We start from the raw sequence: 17,872 nt of genomic DNA on the forward strand, positions 1-17,872 counted from the left end.
CATGCCACGATATCCGGGATACACAGGAAGGGAAGGGAAATTGCTACGTCCTCGAGCAGAGAGAGGCTCGGGAGAGATCTGCACTCCTGCCTGCATAGCTATGATCTAATCAACCGATGCACTCGTAACTCTGATGGGGGGTTTGCATGGGTCTCTCTGTAGTACCACCAAATAGTACTCCGTACTTCTCTCCACGCGATAGGTGCAGTGACTGACTGTCCGACCAACGTATGAGTCACCCGTTGTTTCTCTCTCGCCTACTGGTGACTCCGTCCGCAGCTCATCATTCTTTTGAATCCGGTTCGACCGGGAAATGACTATGACTTAGGTACTAGAGGGAAACGGGGGGAGCGGAGGAGAGGGGGAGCGGGCCAAGTCATCAGGTTGACACAGCTATTCAATGGTCATCGAAATAATCTAAATGGCACTTGAATCAAGAAATCCCGTAAGCGCCATCGGCTTAGTTTCTAAGGACTATCTCTCAATCCCTGCCCGGTCGTTTCACGCCCTCGAGCACGTTGACCGTTCGACCGACTTCCGAACGCCATCTGCAGTTTCAGGTACCCAACGAGAGGACTGACTAGTCCTCTCTACCCTGGACAATAGGGTCTCGACTATTCCAGCTCACATGCTCATGCTCCCTCCATGGACTGAGTATCCGATAGGGATTTCATCCCTGTGGGGTCTGAGCCTGAGCCTCTTCCTGTCACCCCTTGAGTCAGAGCTTGTAGGACAAAGATATTTTGCCTCTTGAATGCCTGAGGTCTAAGGCTTCATCGTGCTGGTCCGTTTTTAATTCTCCGTCGACTTCATTTCGAGATGACTGGGACCCGCTGCTGAGTCGACCAGCCAGCAATGCAAGCTACTATTGAGAGTGGGGAGAGAATGAATGCAGGCAAAAGAAAAAAAAAAGAGTGAAAAAAAAGTCAACCAGAATAAAAAACGACAGCAGAGACTAGAATAAAAAAGGAAAAGAAAAAAGATGCGGTGAACACCTGTCCGCCAATGGCCATGCTTGCTTTAGTGGGCTCCTAACCAATGACAAGCTGGATGACTGCGACCGGCCGGCCGATACTCCACCGTGACTGGAAAATTTGGTCCGCCTCAGCCTGTCCGAGGCTGTTTTGGTTCTGTAACCCGTTTCTAACAGTAACACCCCGTACCGCCGCCCCGGCGGGATTGTCTCTAGTAGTAAGGTATGGAATTTGTGCAGTATGTACGCCCGCGGGCCTACTGTCCTACTGCAAGCCTGTACTATAAGCCTGTAAGCCTGTAAGCCTGTAAGCCTGCCGCCCTCCCCCTTCCTCTAAACATCGATCCCCATAACTTCCACCCCTCATCTTCTTCCTTCTTCCCTTTCCTCTGCCCCCATCTACTGCAGATTCTTTCCACATCTACAGACCACCCACCCCCACCAAACCCCTCCATCCCCAAACCCCCTTCTTTATTCATCATACTATCCAGATATCGTCAAGTGTACCGCGCCAGGATGGCCTTCGTTGAGCTGTAAATCTCTCCGCTGGGAAGCACGGCTGCCATTTCCATGCTTCCCAGTCCTAGCAGCTCCGACTATCTCTCATCGAACTTGACGACTATCTGCTCCTCTTTCGACGCAACCCCTCAATTCCCAGCGTCGGAATTGCCTATCACTACACTCATACGAGAAGCACTTTTGACGTCTCCCATCTGGACGCTGAGGTGCTTTGGCGAATTCGAAAAGTCTTTGCTATCGTTTCTTATCCTACCCTACCCTTCCGTTCTCCGGCTCCTGGCCGTAACCTCTTCACCTTGAAAACTCTCACTCGCCCTCTTGTCCTTGGACGAAGTAACGACGACCATATCTGCCTCTCCCCATACGCTTTCACGAATTGACGGTCGGAATCCGCCTCACCATTACGACAATCCTGTCCCTGACTCCGCCTTCGACAAAGTCTGACGCAATTGATTTATCCCGCGCGGCCTCACGGGTAGCAAACTTTGACGATCCATTAGTCTACCAAGGTCAACACTTACTCGTGCCAAGTTAAAACTGGCCGAGATACATTCAAAACAAACTTACCGCAATACCATTTCTGATCAAAAACAACCATAATGCCTCCCTCAGCCCACTCACCCAAGCGGTCCCCCCAGGCTGCCGCAAAGGGTATCCAGCGCAACCCGACTCGTCGACCCTCCGCTCATTCCCTCGAACACACCCTGACGGGTCGCTCACCTAGAACCTCGAACAAGGGCCTCGCTCTTGGATCATTGGGCATGGACCGGAAACGCAGAGCATCGTCTATATCGGTCTCCAGTGTGTCGTCGGTCTCCTCCATCGAGGAGCTCAGCGACGAGGAGGATGATGACTCGGAGGACGATGATGCCGACGATGAAGAGGATGAACAGCCGGCTGTTCGCGGCCCGTCTTATGGCCGTCGGGATCGGTCTCGTAAGACGGGCATGAAGTCTGCCAAACGGACCAAGAAGATGAAATACTCCGATGACGATGGCTACGATGGCCAAAGAAGCAGTGATGACGATGACGATGACGATTCTGACGAGGACAACTCGGATGATATCTATGCTGCCGTTGATTATATCAGTGACGGAGAAGACGATGAGGACAACGATGTGGAGAAACTCGAGGAATTGTTGATCGTCGAGTCCGAGGATGAGCATGCCGTTGAGAACATCTTGACCGGCGCCGCCGCCGCCACAGAGACCAATGACTGGGCCGGCCCCAATGTCTTTGACGACCATATGCTCCTATCGGCTGCGTCATTTTTCGACGACGAACAGCTCTATAGCGCAATGGAAACCTTTGGCGACGAGATGGCCAGCGAGACTGCCGTCGAGATACCCATGCCCCGCCGGGTGCACTTTGAAGAAGACTCCGATTCTTCCTCCGACAGTGATTCACACACTGAAGACGAGATTCCAAGTGACTTCCTCCAACAGGATAGCCTGGATCCCCAGCTGCGTCGTATGATCGAGAGCGACAATGAGAACTTCCCGCGCCAGCGCCGTCAGTCAGAGGAGATGTTTGCCGACTCTGACTACGGACATTCGAATATCTATCACGTGGAATCCGATGCTGTTTCCGAGGGCTCGGAATCGAGCGGCTATGAGAGTATGCAGAATGCTTGGGAACTTTTTACACTACGTTTGCTGACCCTTTCGAAGCCGATGATGGCGAGACCACAGATGAAGACCTTCCCCCTCCCGCTACCATCACTCATCCCAGATCGATTCTTCGCCGCGATTCATCCGCTTCTCTTGCACCTCCCGTCGAGGAAAAGCCTGAGCCTGTGAGTCGGCGCCGCGGGCCTATCATGGGTACCTTCGTCGCGGATCCCCACAAGCCTGTTGCGCTCGTTGATTGCACTGGTAAACATCTGGTCATCATTCCCGCCTATGCCTCCTCTCGTCATGACTGGCTGGAGTCCGCTACCAACAGTGTATGTGGTACGGCTCACAACAGCCCACGTGCCACCACCATGCATCTCATCGATGAGAGCGATACAGATGCGCTCGCATCGCCCGGCCACCTCGATATGAGCCCGATGCTGGCCTCCAGTGCCAATCTAATGATGACGGCACTCGGCAATGATATTGCCCCAGGCGGACAGGTGATGGGGCCTCCCGAGGCTTTTTACCCGTCTCGGGACTTCGCCATTGACAGTTCCTTCGAGGACGACGATGAGGATGATCCGGAATCAGCCCTGAATGTCGAGGACTTCATTGACTTCGGCCATGAGTCGTCCGATGATGAGATGGACAAGGTGTTTGAAGAGGAAACACTACTCTCACCCATGGCAGCCCAGACCAAGCATGCCGGCACTGGCACGCCCACCCCGAGCCGGGCTGGCGAGTCCCATCATGCTAGTAGTGCAGAGCGGTTCCTTAATCATTTGGATCGAGGCATTGTGACGGCATTCCGCCGCAATCACAACCGCTACCAGGCACTGCTGCGCCTGCCCCAACATCGGGAGTTCATGCCCGCCAACTCACCTTCTCGCCCTGCAAGTGTGTTTAGACACGCACGTAATGCAGACCAACGAACCCCTACGCGTAAGCGGAAACCCAACGGGTACAACGGTGGGGAAGCCGTCCGACGAAAGTTGATGGATGCCCATCGTCGCAGTCAGCTTCCTTTCTAAGAACGCTGGCTGTCGAAATCTTCTATGACCCTTGTCACTCAGGTCTTATGGCGCACTTGTCGATGTGATAGCCCTTGCTGAACTAAAAACAACGAAAACAATACGATTAATTGTACATTGCTGCAAAAAGGACGGAAACCTAATTCTCGGCAAAAGCATAGAAAGGTACTCGGACTGCATGTTCTGACTGAAACAGTCGATTTACTCTCATGGTCTAGAGGATTGGAGGATTACTCCATGACCAAAAGTTCAGCTTGATGATGACGTTTCACGGAGTTCAAAAAGGGATATACCTTGTTGCGAAGGATTGGGTAAACTCTCATACTATCTTCTAACTATGTTCTCAATCTCGTATGCCATGTGTCATGTTACGGCGTTTGTCATTTTCCAGGCTACTATAATTCGAAAATCAAATTTCCAGGATTGATTGTGATTGTTTATTATTGATAACGTAGTACCACGCTCTGCTGAAGGTCCAATAAGACCGATCTTTGTGTTGCTCCGACGGTGTCTATCCGACTGCGTGTTTCGGGATTATTGAACACACGGAAGATATGGAGCATCGAAGAGCATCGACGTGATACTACCCTATGCAAGCCACCGCCAGGGTAGTCGAGGGTTTTGCGGCTTCATAGCTCAGAAGGTCCGGGCTTTTTGTGCAACATGCGAAGTGCATATCGTCGAATGCTTTGGCTCTGATGGGCCCGCTGGATATATATAGGAGACAAGCTAGCCTCGAGTCTCGACGAATCCCCTTCGCCGTTCCCACTCCAAAGTTCATCAATATGAGGCTGTACCCTCCGACACGGTGCAGAACCGGACTCCACAGGCCCAAATTTTCATGCCAACCTCTGGGTGGCCAGCCTCTGGGAAGAGAAGCTTCTTCAGCATGATGTCTGACGGTTGGCTGCCGGCCGCGATGAGCTGGCACCATTGTAGTAGCTCATCTGTTTGTTTGCAGGTAGGACGGGTGAGGTTGTATCTCTCTGAAGCTTTCTGGACGGAGGTCATCAGCATATCTTTTTTTCCTAAGTGTGTTGATCGCGGGGATTCGCTCGTTGCTGGCGTTATGATTTTCAGTATCTGCATCGTCTTCATCTTCACATCATCTATTCAGATCCGGGCGCTAAGCTGCAGCAGCGATCTCCATCTGTTCGGCGGTTATTTTCAACAACGCTGAGATCGAACTTCCACCAGTAGTCTTTTGCGTTTGCTTGGTGATGAACCATCCTGAATTAGAAATGACTGACGTTCGCTTTTTTCTTATTGGATCAGTAGGTTAAGAAAAAAAAATAGCCGCTCAGGTTGGCAGATTTCCTTGAGTATGTTGATGTTGCGGGCAGTGCCATGTTCGAGGGAAAGGTTGCAGCGCGAGACGCCCGTTTGCTGCACCTGAGCTTAGAGTGGATCTTGTGTTCTGTAGGTTTTTGGTTCGATTTGGAAAGGCGAATTGGCCTTTTTCTTTTCATGTTTGTCGAGGGAGGGGTTCTTTGGGTGCCTGTTGGGTTATTTTGAGGTGGTGTGACTTGAGTTAGTTGCAACAGTAGTTGAGTTTATTGTAGTTGTACCTAGTAGTCATCGCTCATCCCGCTGCAGACTTTCATCCTTCATCTACACACACCACTTCCTCTCTCTTTTAGCATTTCCACATTCAATCTTCTTGGCAGGGACTTTTCAGTTTGAAAGAATTGCCAGAGACTCATCGTCATTGTCTTTTCAAACGGAGCTATGCCTGAAGGAGTCGGGCTATCCTTATCATTGTTTACTGTGAGACTGTTCTCCACTCTCTTTTCCTCTCGTTGCAAGACAATGAATGAATGAGTGACCAGCTAATGGCCCCTCCGGCACATTACCTCACCTCACCTCACCTCCACCAGGATCTGCGCCTATTCTGGGATCAGCTCCGACAATAGCCTCTCGTCGACGGTGATTGGCGATGGGTGTGATTGACTTCGCGCCTCCCCCTCGTTCCCTCCAGTCCTTGTCAGGGTCCTTCAGCCTGTTCCTGCACTAGCGGAACAGTCGGCGCCTCCGCGTTGGATTGGCTCTCCGTCGCACCAACTGCTCACTACAACCTTGAAGAATGTCTTAGTTGCAAAGACCAGAAAATCAAAATGCTTCGCCAGCCATGCTTGCATGCAGCATCCCAGGCCAGTGAATGGACGGGGTGGGTGGAGTCTTGACCAGGCATGGTCCCTCTCCCTCACAGTTTCTCGGGCAGGAGGGCTCTTTATCCTATTGCTTTTTATGGATACCACTCAACCTCCCCCCCCCCCCCTTGGTGCAGCATCCCGGTGTTATGGATTTAAGAGATCAAACGCCCTCTTTGAGAGCGGGTGGGTCGCTGCGTTTCTTTCTATTTACTTTCTTCGCTCTCTATAATTGTGTTGCTATTTATTCTCCTTCCCATTGTTGTTGGTGCTCGTTGCGGGACATAGAGACATTCGTTTCATCTAACTACTAACACTCATTCGATCTTGTCAATCGCTTTTACTGTATATTGTCTCTCTCTCTCTGTCTCTTCGACATTATCTTCTTTTTCCTCGTTCTCAGTATCGTCGTCGTAAAATTTCTTGACCACTGAAGGATATCAGCCATCTTTGTCTCTTCATAGCATCATAAGAGTTTACTCTCGCTCAGTCACTTCGCTTATCTGTTCGCCATGAGGGCCATTGCCTCGGTCTCTCTTCTGGCTCTCGTCGGCGTGGCCCAAGGGTCAAGTGTGGTAAGTTTGTCTACCTCAAATCCGCAGAGCTCGTGCTGATATTCGCAGTGGTGGAACACCGACGAGAGCTTTACCAGCCCTGACAACACCAAGACGACCTGTTCTGAGCAGCAGCAAGCTGGGTTTGACTGGTCCGACCTGGCTGTCGGATCCTCCCCGAGCTATGCAGGCTTTGAGTTCTCGGGCTTCTCCGTGAGCAACAACTTCAGCACGGCTTCTAGCGTAAGTATCCCGGCGTCGGTGGAAATAAGAGTTGCTGGCTAAGCTGGAGCAGGTCAAATCCATCGTGGGAACACTCACCAAGGATCGCTCGTCGGCTCCTGAGATATCCTCTGCATCGAAGGACCAAGACTTCTCCGTCAATGACTTCCAGCTTGCCACCTCCCGCACTGCTGATATCCGCATCGTTTATGGCATGGCTGATGGTACCACCTGCAACACCTTTGCTTCTGTCTCCGCCAACGGGTCCACGGTCGCCAATGACCAGTGCGGCGGTGCCATCTCCGTGAGCTTTCAACTGGCCGAAGATGCGAATGTCGATTTCTGCTTGTTGAGTGTGTACCGAATTGGATTCGACTGCTCTTCTGGTACGGCGTCGACAGCATCCAATTCTTCCGACACTGCGTCTGGGCTCAATGCGAGGGCTTACTCCGTGCCGCTCATTCGAAAGGATCGGACCACTCCTGCAGCCGTCGTGACTCCTGCCCCAGAGGCGCCGACTAACAACCTGGCGACTTCGACGTACTATATCACCAGTGAAATCGTGATCACCAGCTGTGGCCCTTCGGTAACCAATTGTCCAGCAGACTCCACTACGGTGATCACGTCGACGATCCCCGTGTCTACTGCCGTTCATTCTGCCACAGAGACCTCCGCAGATGAGTCTTCGACGGAGGTGCCAGATGTTACCTCTACCAGCAGCGGGGAGTCTAGCATCGCTGTCCCTACTGCTACTTCTTCTATCGAAACTGTCCCCGTCGATACATCTTCTGGCACGACTACACCGGCTGTCACGCCTTCTAGCAGCGCGGTCAACAGCTTAACGTACTCCAGCGAAGTCGTCCCAACTGTCACACCGTCCAGCAGCACATCTAGCTTTACGCACTCGAGTAGCGCGCTCTCCAATACCCTTCCATCTGGAAGCTCTCCTGTGGAGTTGACCTCTTCTCAGTTGATCCACACGCCTACGTCCGCACCTGTAATCACACCAGGGCCTAGCTCCTCTGCTCCGGCTGCGGACAAAGTCACGGTGATTACTTGGGTCACGGTGACAAGCTGCCCGGTGACTTCGACGGGTACCGTCAGTGGAACTCTGACCACCTCTGTGGGCACTACTCTTTCTACGGTGACTATGACTTCAACATCGACTATCTGCACCAAATGTATTGCCTCAACCAGCGTTCCATCGGGAGTGGCGCCCATCTCCTCGGGCCCTATATCGTCTGGACCTGTTCCTTCTGCTCCCGTCACTACACCAGGGCCCAGTGTACCTGCATCAAGCGTGGACAAGACTACAGTGATTACCTGGGTGACTGTCACAAGCTGCCCGGTCACCTCCACAGGGACTGTAAGCGGCAAGTTGACTACGTCAGTGGGCACGACGCTTTCTACTGTGACCATGACCTCAACGTCGACCATTTGCACCAAATGTATTGCGCCAACAACTGTTCTGTCGGGCGTGGCGCCCGTCTCCTCGGGTCCTGTCTCGTCCGGTCCTTTACCATCCGCTCCCATCACCACACCAATTGCGCCTGTTTCAAGCGTGGATAAGACCACAGTGATCACCTGGGTGACTGTCACAAGCTGCCCGGTCACCTCCACAGGGACTGTAAGCGGCAAGTTGACTACGTCAGTGGGCACGACACTATCTACAGTGACGATGACCTCAACGTCTACCATCTGCACCAAATGCATCGCCCCTTCTACCACTGTTCCTTCAGGCGTTGCTCCAATCTCTTCGGGTCCAGTTTCATCCGCTTCTGCCAATACTCCAGGCCCAAGCGCGCCCATCTCGAGTGTAGACAAGACGACCGTTGTCACTCATGTCACACTGACCACGTGCCCTGTGACAGCAACGGTTTCTGAAGGCGGTTCTGTGAGTACTTCGGTGGGCACGACGGTGTCGACTGTAACGTTGACGTCTACTTCGACTATTTGTACGAGGTGCATTGCTCCGACGTCGGTTCCGTCGTCGATTCCTGCTGTGACTCCGACTTCGCTCACTACGTCGCTCACATTGCCTCTTCCGTCTTCTGTGGCGCCTGTTTCATCAGGTCCTGTTTCTACAGTCACCGGTGTTGTCACTGGTTCAGTCACTGGTTCAGTTACTGGTTCAGTTACTGGGTCTGCTACTGGCTCGGTCACTGGTTCGGTCACCAATTCTGCTACCTCTGGAACTGTTACTTCAACTCCCATCTCATCAGGTCCTATTTCATCGGGCCCCGTTCCAACAGGACCTGCGCCATCGGGTTCTGTCCCTATCACCAGCGTGGATAAGACTACTGTTGTCACATATACTACAGTGACTACTTGTCCCGTGACATCAACAGTCTCCGAAGGCGGTTCTGTATCGACGTCTGTTGGAACTACAGTTTCAACTGTCACACTTACTTCGACCTCAACTATCTGTACCAGGTGTATTGCGACAACAATCCCCTCTGGTGTGGCACCCATCTCCTCCGGTCCGATCTCATCGGGTCCAGCTCCGTCAGGGCCCGTCCCTGTAACTAGCGTGGACAAAACTACTGTGGTTACATATGTCACTGTCACCACTTGCCCTGTGACATCAACGGTCTCCGAAGGGGGTTCCGTGAGCACATCGGTGGGAACTACTGTTTCGACTGTCACTCTTACCTCGGTGTCGACCATCTGCACGAAATGCATTGCTACGACAGTCCCCTCCGCTGTGGCTCCTGTTACATCTGGGCCTGTTGCAGCAACAACTTCAAGTGTGGACAAGACCACAGTCGTCACAATCACCTCGGTGTCCACCAGCCCTGTGACCACTACGGTCTCGGCCGGCGGAACTGTCTCTACTTCGGTGGGCTCCAGTGAATTAACAATCACTATTACATCGGTGTCAACCATCTGCACCAAGTGCATTGCGCCTACAACAGTTCCCTCTGCTGTGGCTCCTGTTACATCGGGTGCCATCTCGTCGACCCTTTCGAGTGTGGACAGGACCACGATCGTCACGATAACCTCTGTTGCTACCAGTCCCGTGACAACTACTATCTCTGCGGGTGGCACTGTGTCTACCTCGGTGGGCTTCACTGAGTCGACTGTATTTGTCACCTCGACTTCGACCATTTGCACGAGATGCATTGCCCCCACGCCAGTTCCATCGGGTACTGCACCTATTTCCTCTGAGTTGCAGAGCACAGCCACGGTAGTTACCTGGGAGACTCTGACAACTTGCCCGGTCACCACGGTCATCACCTCGGGTGGTATTCCTGTCACCTCTGTCACAAGTACTATCTCGACGGTGACTTTGACCTCGGTTTCCACCTTCGCAACATCTGTTGCAGTCAGTGTTCCCTCAGCCCCAACTTCTGTCGCAGCCTCCCCTGCTGTGCCAACAGCTGGTATTTCTACTGTGACCGTGACCACTTCAACTGGTGCTCCCTCTGGTCTCACAGGTGTCTTGCCCGTCTCTTCTCAATCTCAGATTGCAACTGGGCTTGCTCCCACCGTGACGTCTGTCATCTCCTCTGGTGGTCCATCGGGCCCTACAGGTGTCTCCCCTGTTTCCTCTGAACTCGAGAGCACGACGACAGTCGTCACTTGGCAAACATTGACCACCTGCCCAGTGACTACAGTCATTACTTCAAGTGGTATTCCAGTCACTACGGTCACTAGCACAGTCTCAACCGTGGTTTTGACCTCTGTCTCCACGATATGCCCCAAATGCTCGGCCACTCCAACCGCTGTGGCTCCTGTCACGTCTGTTGAGAAGGCAACCACTGTGGTGACATGGCAGACTGTAACAACATGTCCCGTCACGACGGTGATCACCTCTGCTGGACAGCCGATTACCTCAGTCTCCAGCACTGTGTCCACAATCACAATGGTCGCGACATCAACCATCGCAAGGACGGTCGTGGTTCCCACCGGAGTTGCCCCCGTTACCGGGGTTTCCTCACCGGCGCCATCTGCCTCGTGTCCCAGTGTGGTTCCCAAATGTATCAACACCTGGCTCGAACTGGTCCCCAAGTGCACCTCGAACAGTGACACGAGCTGCTACTGCCCCTCGGCGAAATTCACCAAGAAGGTGATTGAATGCATTCAGGCGTGGAGCTCCTCCTCGACGGAAGTCCAAGCCGGCCTCTCATGCTTCACTGGACTCTGTGCAGCCTGGGTGCCCCAGAACCCCGGCATTGTCACAAATATCCCGTCCAGCATCACGCTAGGCCCGACCCCCGTCCCCAGCGGCGTCGCGCCCGTCAGCGGTCAAGTCACCCATACTGGAACCAGCGTCAGGCTGACCAGCGGACCTGCTGCTGCTCCCTCAGTTCCCTGCACCACAATCACCTACTCCACCTGGACAGTGACCGTCCCGCAGGTCGTCTTCACAACTGCCACGGCCAGCTCAAAGACAACCATCGGTCTGATCCCCGGGGGCGGTTCCCCAACATCGACTCGGTTGCCGAACCCCTGGTTCCCTTCTTCCTCAGCCTGGATCTCCCGCTCAGGCACCCCCACCCCAACCCCGACCCCGTCGCCGAGCTACACGCCCTTGTGGTCGAATACCGGTGCAACGCTAGGTGTACCCTGGACGTGGTGGTTGGCTGTTGTTCTGGCTACGATCATCGGCTTGGTCTAGTCCAGTCACTGTTTCATAACCATGTTCAGTAAAATAGGAGCGCACACAAATCTGGCAGGTCTCTTTTCCCGTTGAGCTCCGTGGTCATTGTTTTCTTTTCGTTCACAGTTTGAATCAGGAAGTAGTTTAGTGCAAGACGGCCAATGTACTTTAGCTTCGATTTCTATTCTGCACTCATAATTCACTAGTGTGTAATGCCTCATCTAGTGCTTCTTGCGAATGGTGGGCTAAGATGATGTATAGAAGCCGTGACAACTGGTGTCTTATAACCCCACGATGAGGCCAGAGACTCTCGTGTCGTAGATCATGGAAAGGGTTCTTGATGCGGTTGGCGGGGCATTTGCCGGGTCATTCATACATGGGGAGGTATAGGTTGTGATTTTGGGGGTAGATTGAGGTGTTGATGTCGATACCATTAATCATGGGATAGAGAGAATCATCAAATGAGAATGCAAGCTACGCAGCTCTTCATCTCTTAATTGTCAACTTGCCTTCCCCTTGAACGCTATGCATTGTTGTTGTTGTTGCAGACGGAAAAGAGTCGGCAGAAAATCGGAGATCATTTCGGCCCTTCATAACTCCGGCGGGCTCGGAATTAACCGACCATCGCCGACTCCAGAGAGCATTAATGATCCAGTAGTGGAGGCGGTGCAGCCTGATCGTTCATCTTCTGGTATGGACCTCAATGGACCATCAACCACCTCAGGGCCGCCGTCGCCTGGCGATCTGATTGCCCAGCAACGCAAAGACGCCATCCAAGCGGCCACCCAGCCCCCCAGCGATGCCGGGCTTTTCGCGCAGCTTACCAGCAATCCTTTCTTCACAGCGGTGAGCAATTGAACGCCATCAACGGAAACCGGGTTCTTTTTGAGGAGAAGAGAGACACTAATGCTGTGTTTGGTGACACTAGGGATTCGGTCTCGCAGGTCTGGGAGCTGGACTGAGTCTAGCGCAAAAGGGACTCCGCCATGGCGCTGCGCTCCTCCGCCGGCGCATGCTCGTCGACGTCGAGATCAGCGTCAAGGATGAATCCTACCCGTGGTTTCTGCACTGGATGACGCTGTACCAAAGCTCCCAGCTCAACACGACTCGCGTCGCCGCCACCGCCGCCGCCGCCAGCCGGTCTGGCTTCATGGAATCGATCCTCCGCAAATTGACCCCGGGCACGCGCCATCTGTCCATCCAAACGCAGAAAGTCGAACACACCAACGGCGCCATCCACACGCAGTTCGCCCTCGTCCCGGGTATGGGTCACCACGTGCTGCGGTACAATAACGCTTTCATCTTTGTGAACCGCATGCGCGAGTCCAAATCGGTGGACCTGAAGACCGGGCAGCCGTGGGAGACCATCACGCTCACGACGCTGTACGCCCATCGCCACGTGTTCGAGGAGATCTTCAAGGAGGCGCACGCGTACGCGGTCCAGGCGCACGAGGGCAAGACGACCATCTACAATAGCTGGGGCACGGAGTGGAAGCCCTTCGGCAAGCCGCGGACCAAGCGCCCGCTGGAGTCGGTGATCCTCGACGAGGGCGTCAAGGAGCGGATCGTGGAGGACGTCAAGGACTTCACCGCGAGCTCGAAGTGGTACCAGGACCGGGGCATCCCCTACCGCCGCGGCTATCTGCTCTACGGGCCGCCCGGCACGGGGAAAAGTTCGTTCATCCAGGCTCTGGCCGGCGAGCTGGACTACGACATCGCCATTCTGAACCTGAGCGAGCGCGGGTTGACCGACGATCGGCTGAACCATCTGCTGACGATCCTGCCGAACCGGACGCTGGTCCTGCTGGAGGACGTCGATGCGGCGTTCTCCAACCGCCGCACCCAGACGGACGAGGACGGGTACCGCGGGGCCAACGTGACGTTCTCCGGGCTGCTGAATGCCTTGGACGGCGTGGCGAGCGCCGAGGAGCGGATCATCTTCCTCACCACCAACCACGTCGAGCGACTGGATGAGGCGCTCGTGAGACCCGGCCGGGTGGACATGACGGTACGCTTGGGCGAGGTCAGTCGCTATCAGGTCGGCCGTCTCTGGGACCGGTTCTACGGGGAGCTGGAGCAGAGCGCCGTCTACCGCCAGGCGTTCCTCGACCGACTGCAGGAATTGGGGCTCATCGAGGACGCAGATGGGAACAAGGCCGATCTGTCGAGGAGCACCAGTGCGGCCGCCTTACAGGGCCTGTTCCTTTACAATAAGGGCAACATGGAGGGCGCCATTGCTATGGCTGAGGGATTGATGTTCAGGGTTCATCACAGCGATTAAAGATTTTGTAGATTAGAGTCGAGTCTCATGTAAATTAGATCTAAGCACAGACTGGTTGATGTATTATAGCCACTCGGCAATTTGTTTTGTATTGTGTCTTGGTGGAGCGCGCTTACGGCTTTGCTGATGTCACGCTGCATTGTTGTTGATTCCCCGCCATCTTCATCCATCCTGCTACTACTTCCATTACTTCACACTTTCCCCCCTCACTCACTACTCACTACTCACTACTCACTATCTCTGCAACTCTTGGCTCTGAGCCATAGCAGTTAGCACAAAATGAATCAACCAGTCATGGCCGGTTACAAGGGCTAGCAAGTGACAATCCAGCCTCCTGCAGACATCAGGTCTCTCAACCCATGCAGCTATTCTTCACAGACCACGCGACAGTCAAATCATGCACCACAGCCGATCAATCACCACTTGGACACTAATCTATGCCGGCCAAATCAGATCGCCCGTCACCTTTGCTATCACTTCCCGACGCGCCGTGCTGAACAAGAGTCACGCCGGTGCCAAAGCGGGGGAGCCTATCACCGCTGCTGCGTGATGGGCCGTTTAAGCGCCGGCCACGGGCGTTCAGGAATCCCTCGCGTTCTGCACCCTGGTGACAGCCTGTCATGTTGCAGACCCTTGCCGCCCTTTCGATGGAGGGCTTATCGAAGGTTTGGCAGGCCAAGCCTGCCCCGAAGTCTATGTGTCTGTGCCGTTGCCGTCACCGCTCCGTGACACGGGGGTGGGTGGGCGACTGCGTTGCCAGGCGGGTCGAGTATATCTATGCTCTGTCGCCTATTGTTTTTCTGGGGTTGATGTCCAATGGACTGGATTGCTGGAATTGTTCAGTGGTGTTGACGTGTGCAGTGACGATTACTTATTTCCAGGACGTCTTCTGAGATCATGAGCTCCTTTCAGCTCTTTCCCACATCTCCGGATAGCGGGACCTCTAACAACCCGTTTTTAAAAGGGAAGCGAAGGCAAGCCGGCGGCCGACCGCTGGCGGATGCGATCCCTCTCAAGACCCTCGGTAACAAGGGCACCGTGGCCGAGGGGATGCTTTTCCGCGTGGACCAAAATCCAGAGAGCGTCCCAGCGCCCCCAAAGGCCCACGTTGCTCGGCCCTCGCAGTCCTCATCGTTGGGAACACCCCAGGAGCACGATGCACGCCGGAATGCTTCACATGTCAACGCCACTACATCGGAAGACCGGATGGCCGGGCGAGTGGGGTCTCAATCCAGCTCGAAACGCAGCAAAGGAGGGTCCACGCCCATCGCAGAAGCAACTCCCAAGTCAGAGTCGCCGGCACCTCCTATGAGGTCTATGTTTCCTCAGTATAACCCGCAGCTACCACTCAATCAGCAAGCATACTATCCCCCGGCGTCCGGCCATACTCCTCGGAATTACTCAAGACCAAGCAACATCCTCCTGTCGCCTGCGCCGGAGATTGACCAGGCCCTTGGCCCGAAGACGGTGCCTGCTAGCGTGCTGAATTTCCCTTCGGGGGTGCTGGATACACCTGAGATGCGATACTCTTCCGTGGAGGAGCTGAGGAGTTTGTGGGAAGCGGCCAATGGTCAGAGGCCGCAGAATATGCCGGAGACGTTCAATCTGCGTCTGCAACGGTGAGCATGGGATGTGTTGGGGGAATGATTGAATGGATGCTGACTCGATGCAGGAGTGGGCCTACATCATTTTCCTTCGGAGAACCCACCGCGCCGTTCTATACGATGCAGATTGAACCGAATGACGGGATCTCTCTGACGAGGATCAATCCCTCCAGGTCCAGTAATAGCGTTCCGATAATGACATTCAAAGTGGAGGATCGATCTCGGCGCGAACTGCGCGGAGACAATCTAGTCTCGCTGCTGCTGCCCCGCCTCGCCGCCGTGCTAGCCCTGGATCAGGTTGCGGAGATGGTCAAGGAGCACCAATTGCCCCACCAAGATGCGATCGAGCTGGAGGCCGATGCTCTCAAGCGGGTGGCCGAGCAGGAGTCATGCAAGCTGTTCTGGAATTCGACAAATCATAACTACGAGCTGCACCACCCGGCTCTTTGCAAGCAGCCGCCCGCCTTGGTCGGCGCGGCAGGCATCCCTCTGTCCCCGGTGCGATCGAAATACGCTGGGAGTCTGCAGGTGACCGTGTCCAGTGCCTCTGCCGAGTCCCGGTCCAGCCAGCCCCCGATCGTTCTCGTGACCACGCCCGTGTCGGCCAATGCGATCGAGTCGGCCAACACGGCGGCGACGCCCCGGACCTCCACGCTGCCGTTGATGGACTCGGACGAGCCGCTGGCCGCGCTGGACCTGGGGACGATGACCCTCTCGATCTCCGGGGTCTCGACCATCAACACCGTCCCGTCTCTGTACGCGATTGACTCCGTGGTTGCGGCGATGCTGGCCGTCGCCGTGTCGGACGAGGCCACCGGCCCGATCCTGAAGGAGCTGGTGCTGTACGGCTCCGAGCGATCCATCACGCCATGGGGACAGGGACCGTACGGCACCGGCTACCGCAGCGACCTGGTCACAGCAGCGGCAGAGCGGGACGAGGCGCAGAAGGGCCACCAGCTGTGGTCGACGGTGAAGTCGGCGTTATCATCATCGGTCTCGGAGAAGAGCGAGCAACCACCGCGGCGCTGGTACCGGTTCGGGGGCCGGGGCCGCCGGGCCCAAAAGACGAAGAACCGGAAAATCGTGGTGGAGGAATTCGACCTGGAGCGGTACGGGCGGTACGGGCATGGCTCGTCGCGGGAGGGCCAGAAGCTGCCGGGGATCACGCGGGGCATTCTGCGGGTGGTGTTTTTGGGATTGGAGGTGGTGGTGCAGCTGCTCACTTGGGCGGTTAAGGTATTTGCGTGGGTGCTGGTGAACGCCACGCGGTGTGTGACCAGCGAGAGGTTTTGATGATTTCCCTATGTCCCTTGGAGTGGTTATGCAGTTCTATTTGGTACAGTACATCACGGGTTGGATAATTTTTTTAATGACAAGGGATGCGGAGCATTCCATCTTGCCACTTCTGTTAACTCCCGTCCCAACTCCCGTTACAATTTGTGTCTATCATTGCCTCTCAATCGCCTCTTTTTAGGGGTGTGTAGATGCTTACATTTGATTCCCATTCGCCCCTGGCCAGTGACATGCATACATGCAGCTGCACACCCGGGATGCGACACTACAAACTCTGGCGATACATTCGCCGGCCGCATACCTTACTCGATCAAGACACTCCCCCTACATTCCGCTCTGCGACGTCGGACCGCGCCACCTATGGGGATTGGTGCTGGAATCCAGGGGATGGCGATGCAAAGTCGATTGGGATGGAGGGTAGCATTGCATGTATGTATGGCGGAGGATTGAGTGCTGACCACTGTATATAGGCGGACGCAACACCATAGACCCTGCCATCAAGCTCACTTCAGGATATCATCTTCACATCCAGAGACTGTAGTGTGCTGTGCATACACCAGCAAGATGCGCGCAATCCTTATCCTCTCGACCATCACCCTCGCCACGGCGACTACCAACAAAGACCTGGGGTATCTCCGCTGCGCCGTACGCATCCCCCCCCTTCCTTGACTTTGGACCGACACCTTGACCTGGGATATCGAATACTAATGAATAAGAGAGGGTATAGTCCTCCATAGCCCGCACCTACCAGACGCCCCAATCCCAATCCCAGTCCCAATCCGAAGCCCAATGCACCTCCCCCTCCGCCCTGGATTGCTTCTGTAATGCCCCGTTCGATCCCTCGGCGCTGGACCAGGCGACGCTGGATGAGTGTGCGAGTGAGGGTGTTGGTAGGTCCCCCTGCCCCTGGCGCTAGATCTGTTGTTTGAGGTGCCCGTGTGCTAACGGTATAGAAACCGCTAATATCCCCGCGTATATCTGCGACGACGCGAACGTCCCCGTCTCGCCGCGGAAGGGCAGTGTGCC

General features: G+C 54.7%; 3 protein-coding genes across 3 annotated transcripts; all 3 read left to right on the top strand.

The window, feature by feature from the left end:
• Positions 1-2,091: 2,091 nt before the first annotated feature.
• Positions 2,092-4,139, top strand: ASPACDRAFT_49318 (uncharacterized protein; the record flags this gene model as incomplete). Its single annotated transcript, XM_020202232.1, has 2 exons — positions 2,092-3,109; positions 3,163-4,139. 2 exons carry the CDS (start codon positions 2,092-2,094, stop codon positions 4,137-4,139), a joined length of 1,995 nt encoding a protein of 664 aa, XP_020061355.1.
• Positions 4,140-12,361: 8,222 nt separating this feature from the next.
• Positions 12,362-13,949, top strand: ASPACDRAFT_49319 (bifunctional AAA family ATPase chaperone/translocase BCS1; the record flags this gene model as incomplete). The annotated part of the gene is made up of 2 exons (XM_020202233.1): positions 12,362-12,514; positions 12,597-13,949. 2 exons carry the CDS (start codon positions 12,362-12,364, stop codon positions 13,947-13,949), a joined length of 1,506 nt encoding a protein of 501 aa, XP_020061356.1.
• Positions 13,950-14,846: 897 nt separating this feature from the next.
• ASPACDRAFT_38584 (uncharacterized protein) lies at positions 14,847-16,846 on the top strand (the record flags this gene model as incomplete). The annotated part of the gene is made up of 2 exons (XM_020200466.1): positions 14,847-15,568; positions 15,622-16,846. The coding sequence occupies 2 exons, from the start codon at positions 14,847-14,849 to the stop codon at positions 16,844-16,846; spliced, it is 1,947 nt and encodes a 648-aa protein (XP_020061357.1).
• Positions 16,847-17,872: the final 1,026 nt, after the last annotated feature.

The sequence above is a fragment of the Aspergillus aculeatus genome (assembly GCF_001890905.1).
Source record: "Aspergillus aculeatus ATCC 16872 unplaced genomic scaffold ASPACscaffold_1, whole genome shotgun sequence".
NCBI lineage: Eukaryota > Fungi > Ascomycota > Eurotiomycetes > Eurotiales > Aspergillaceae > Aspergillus > Aspergillus aculeatus.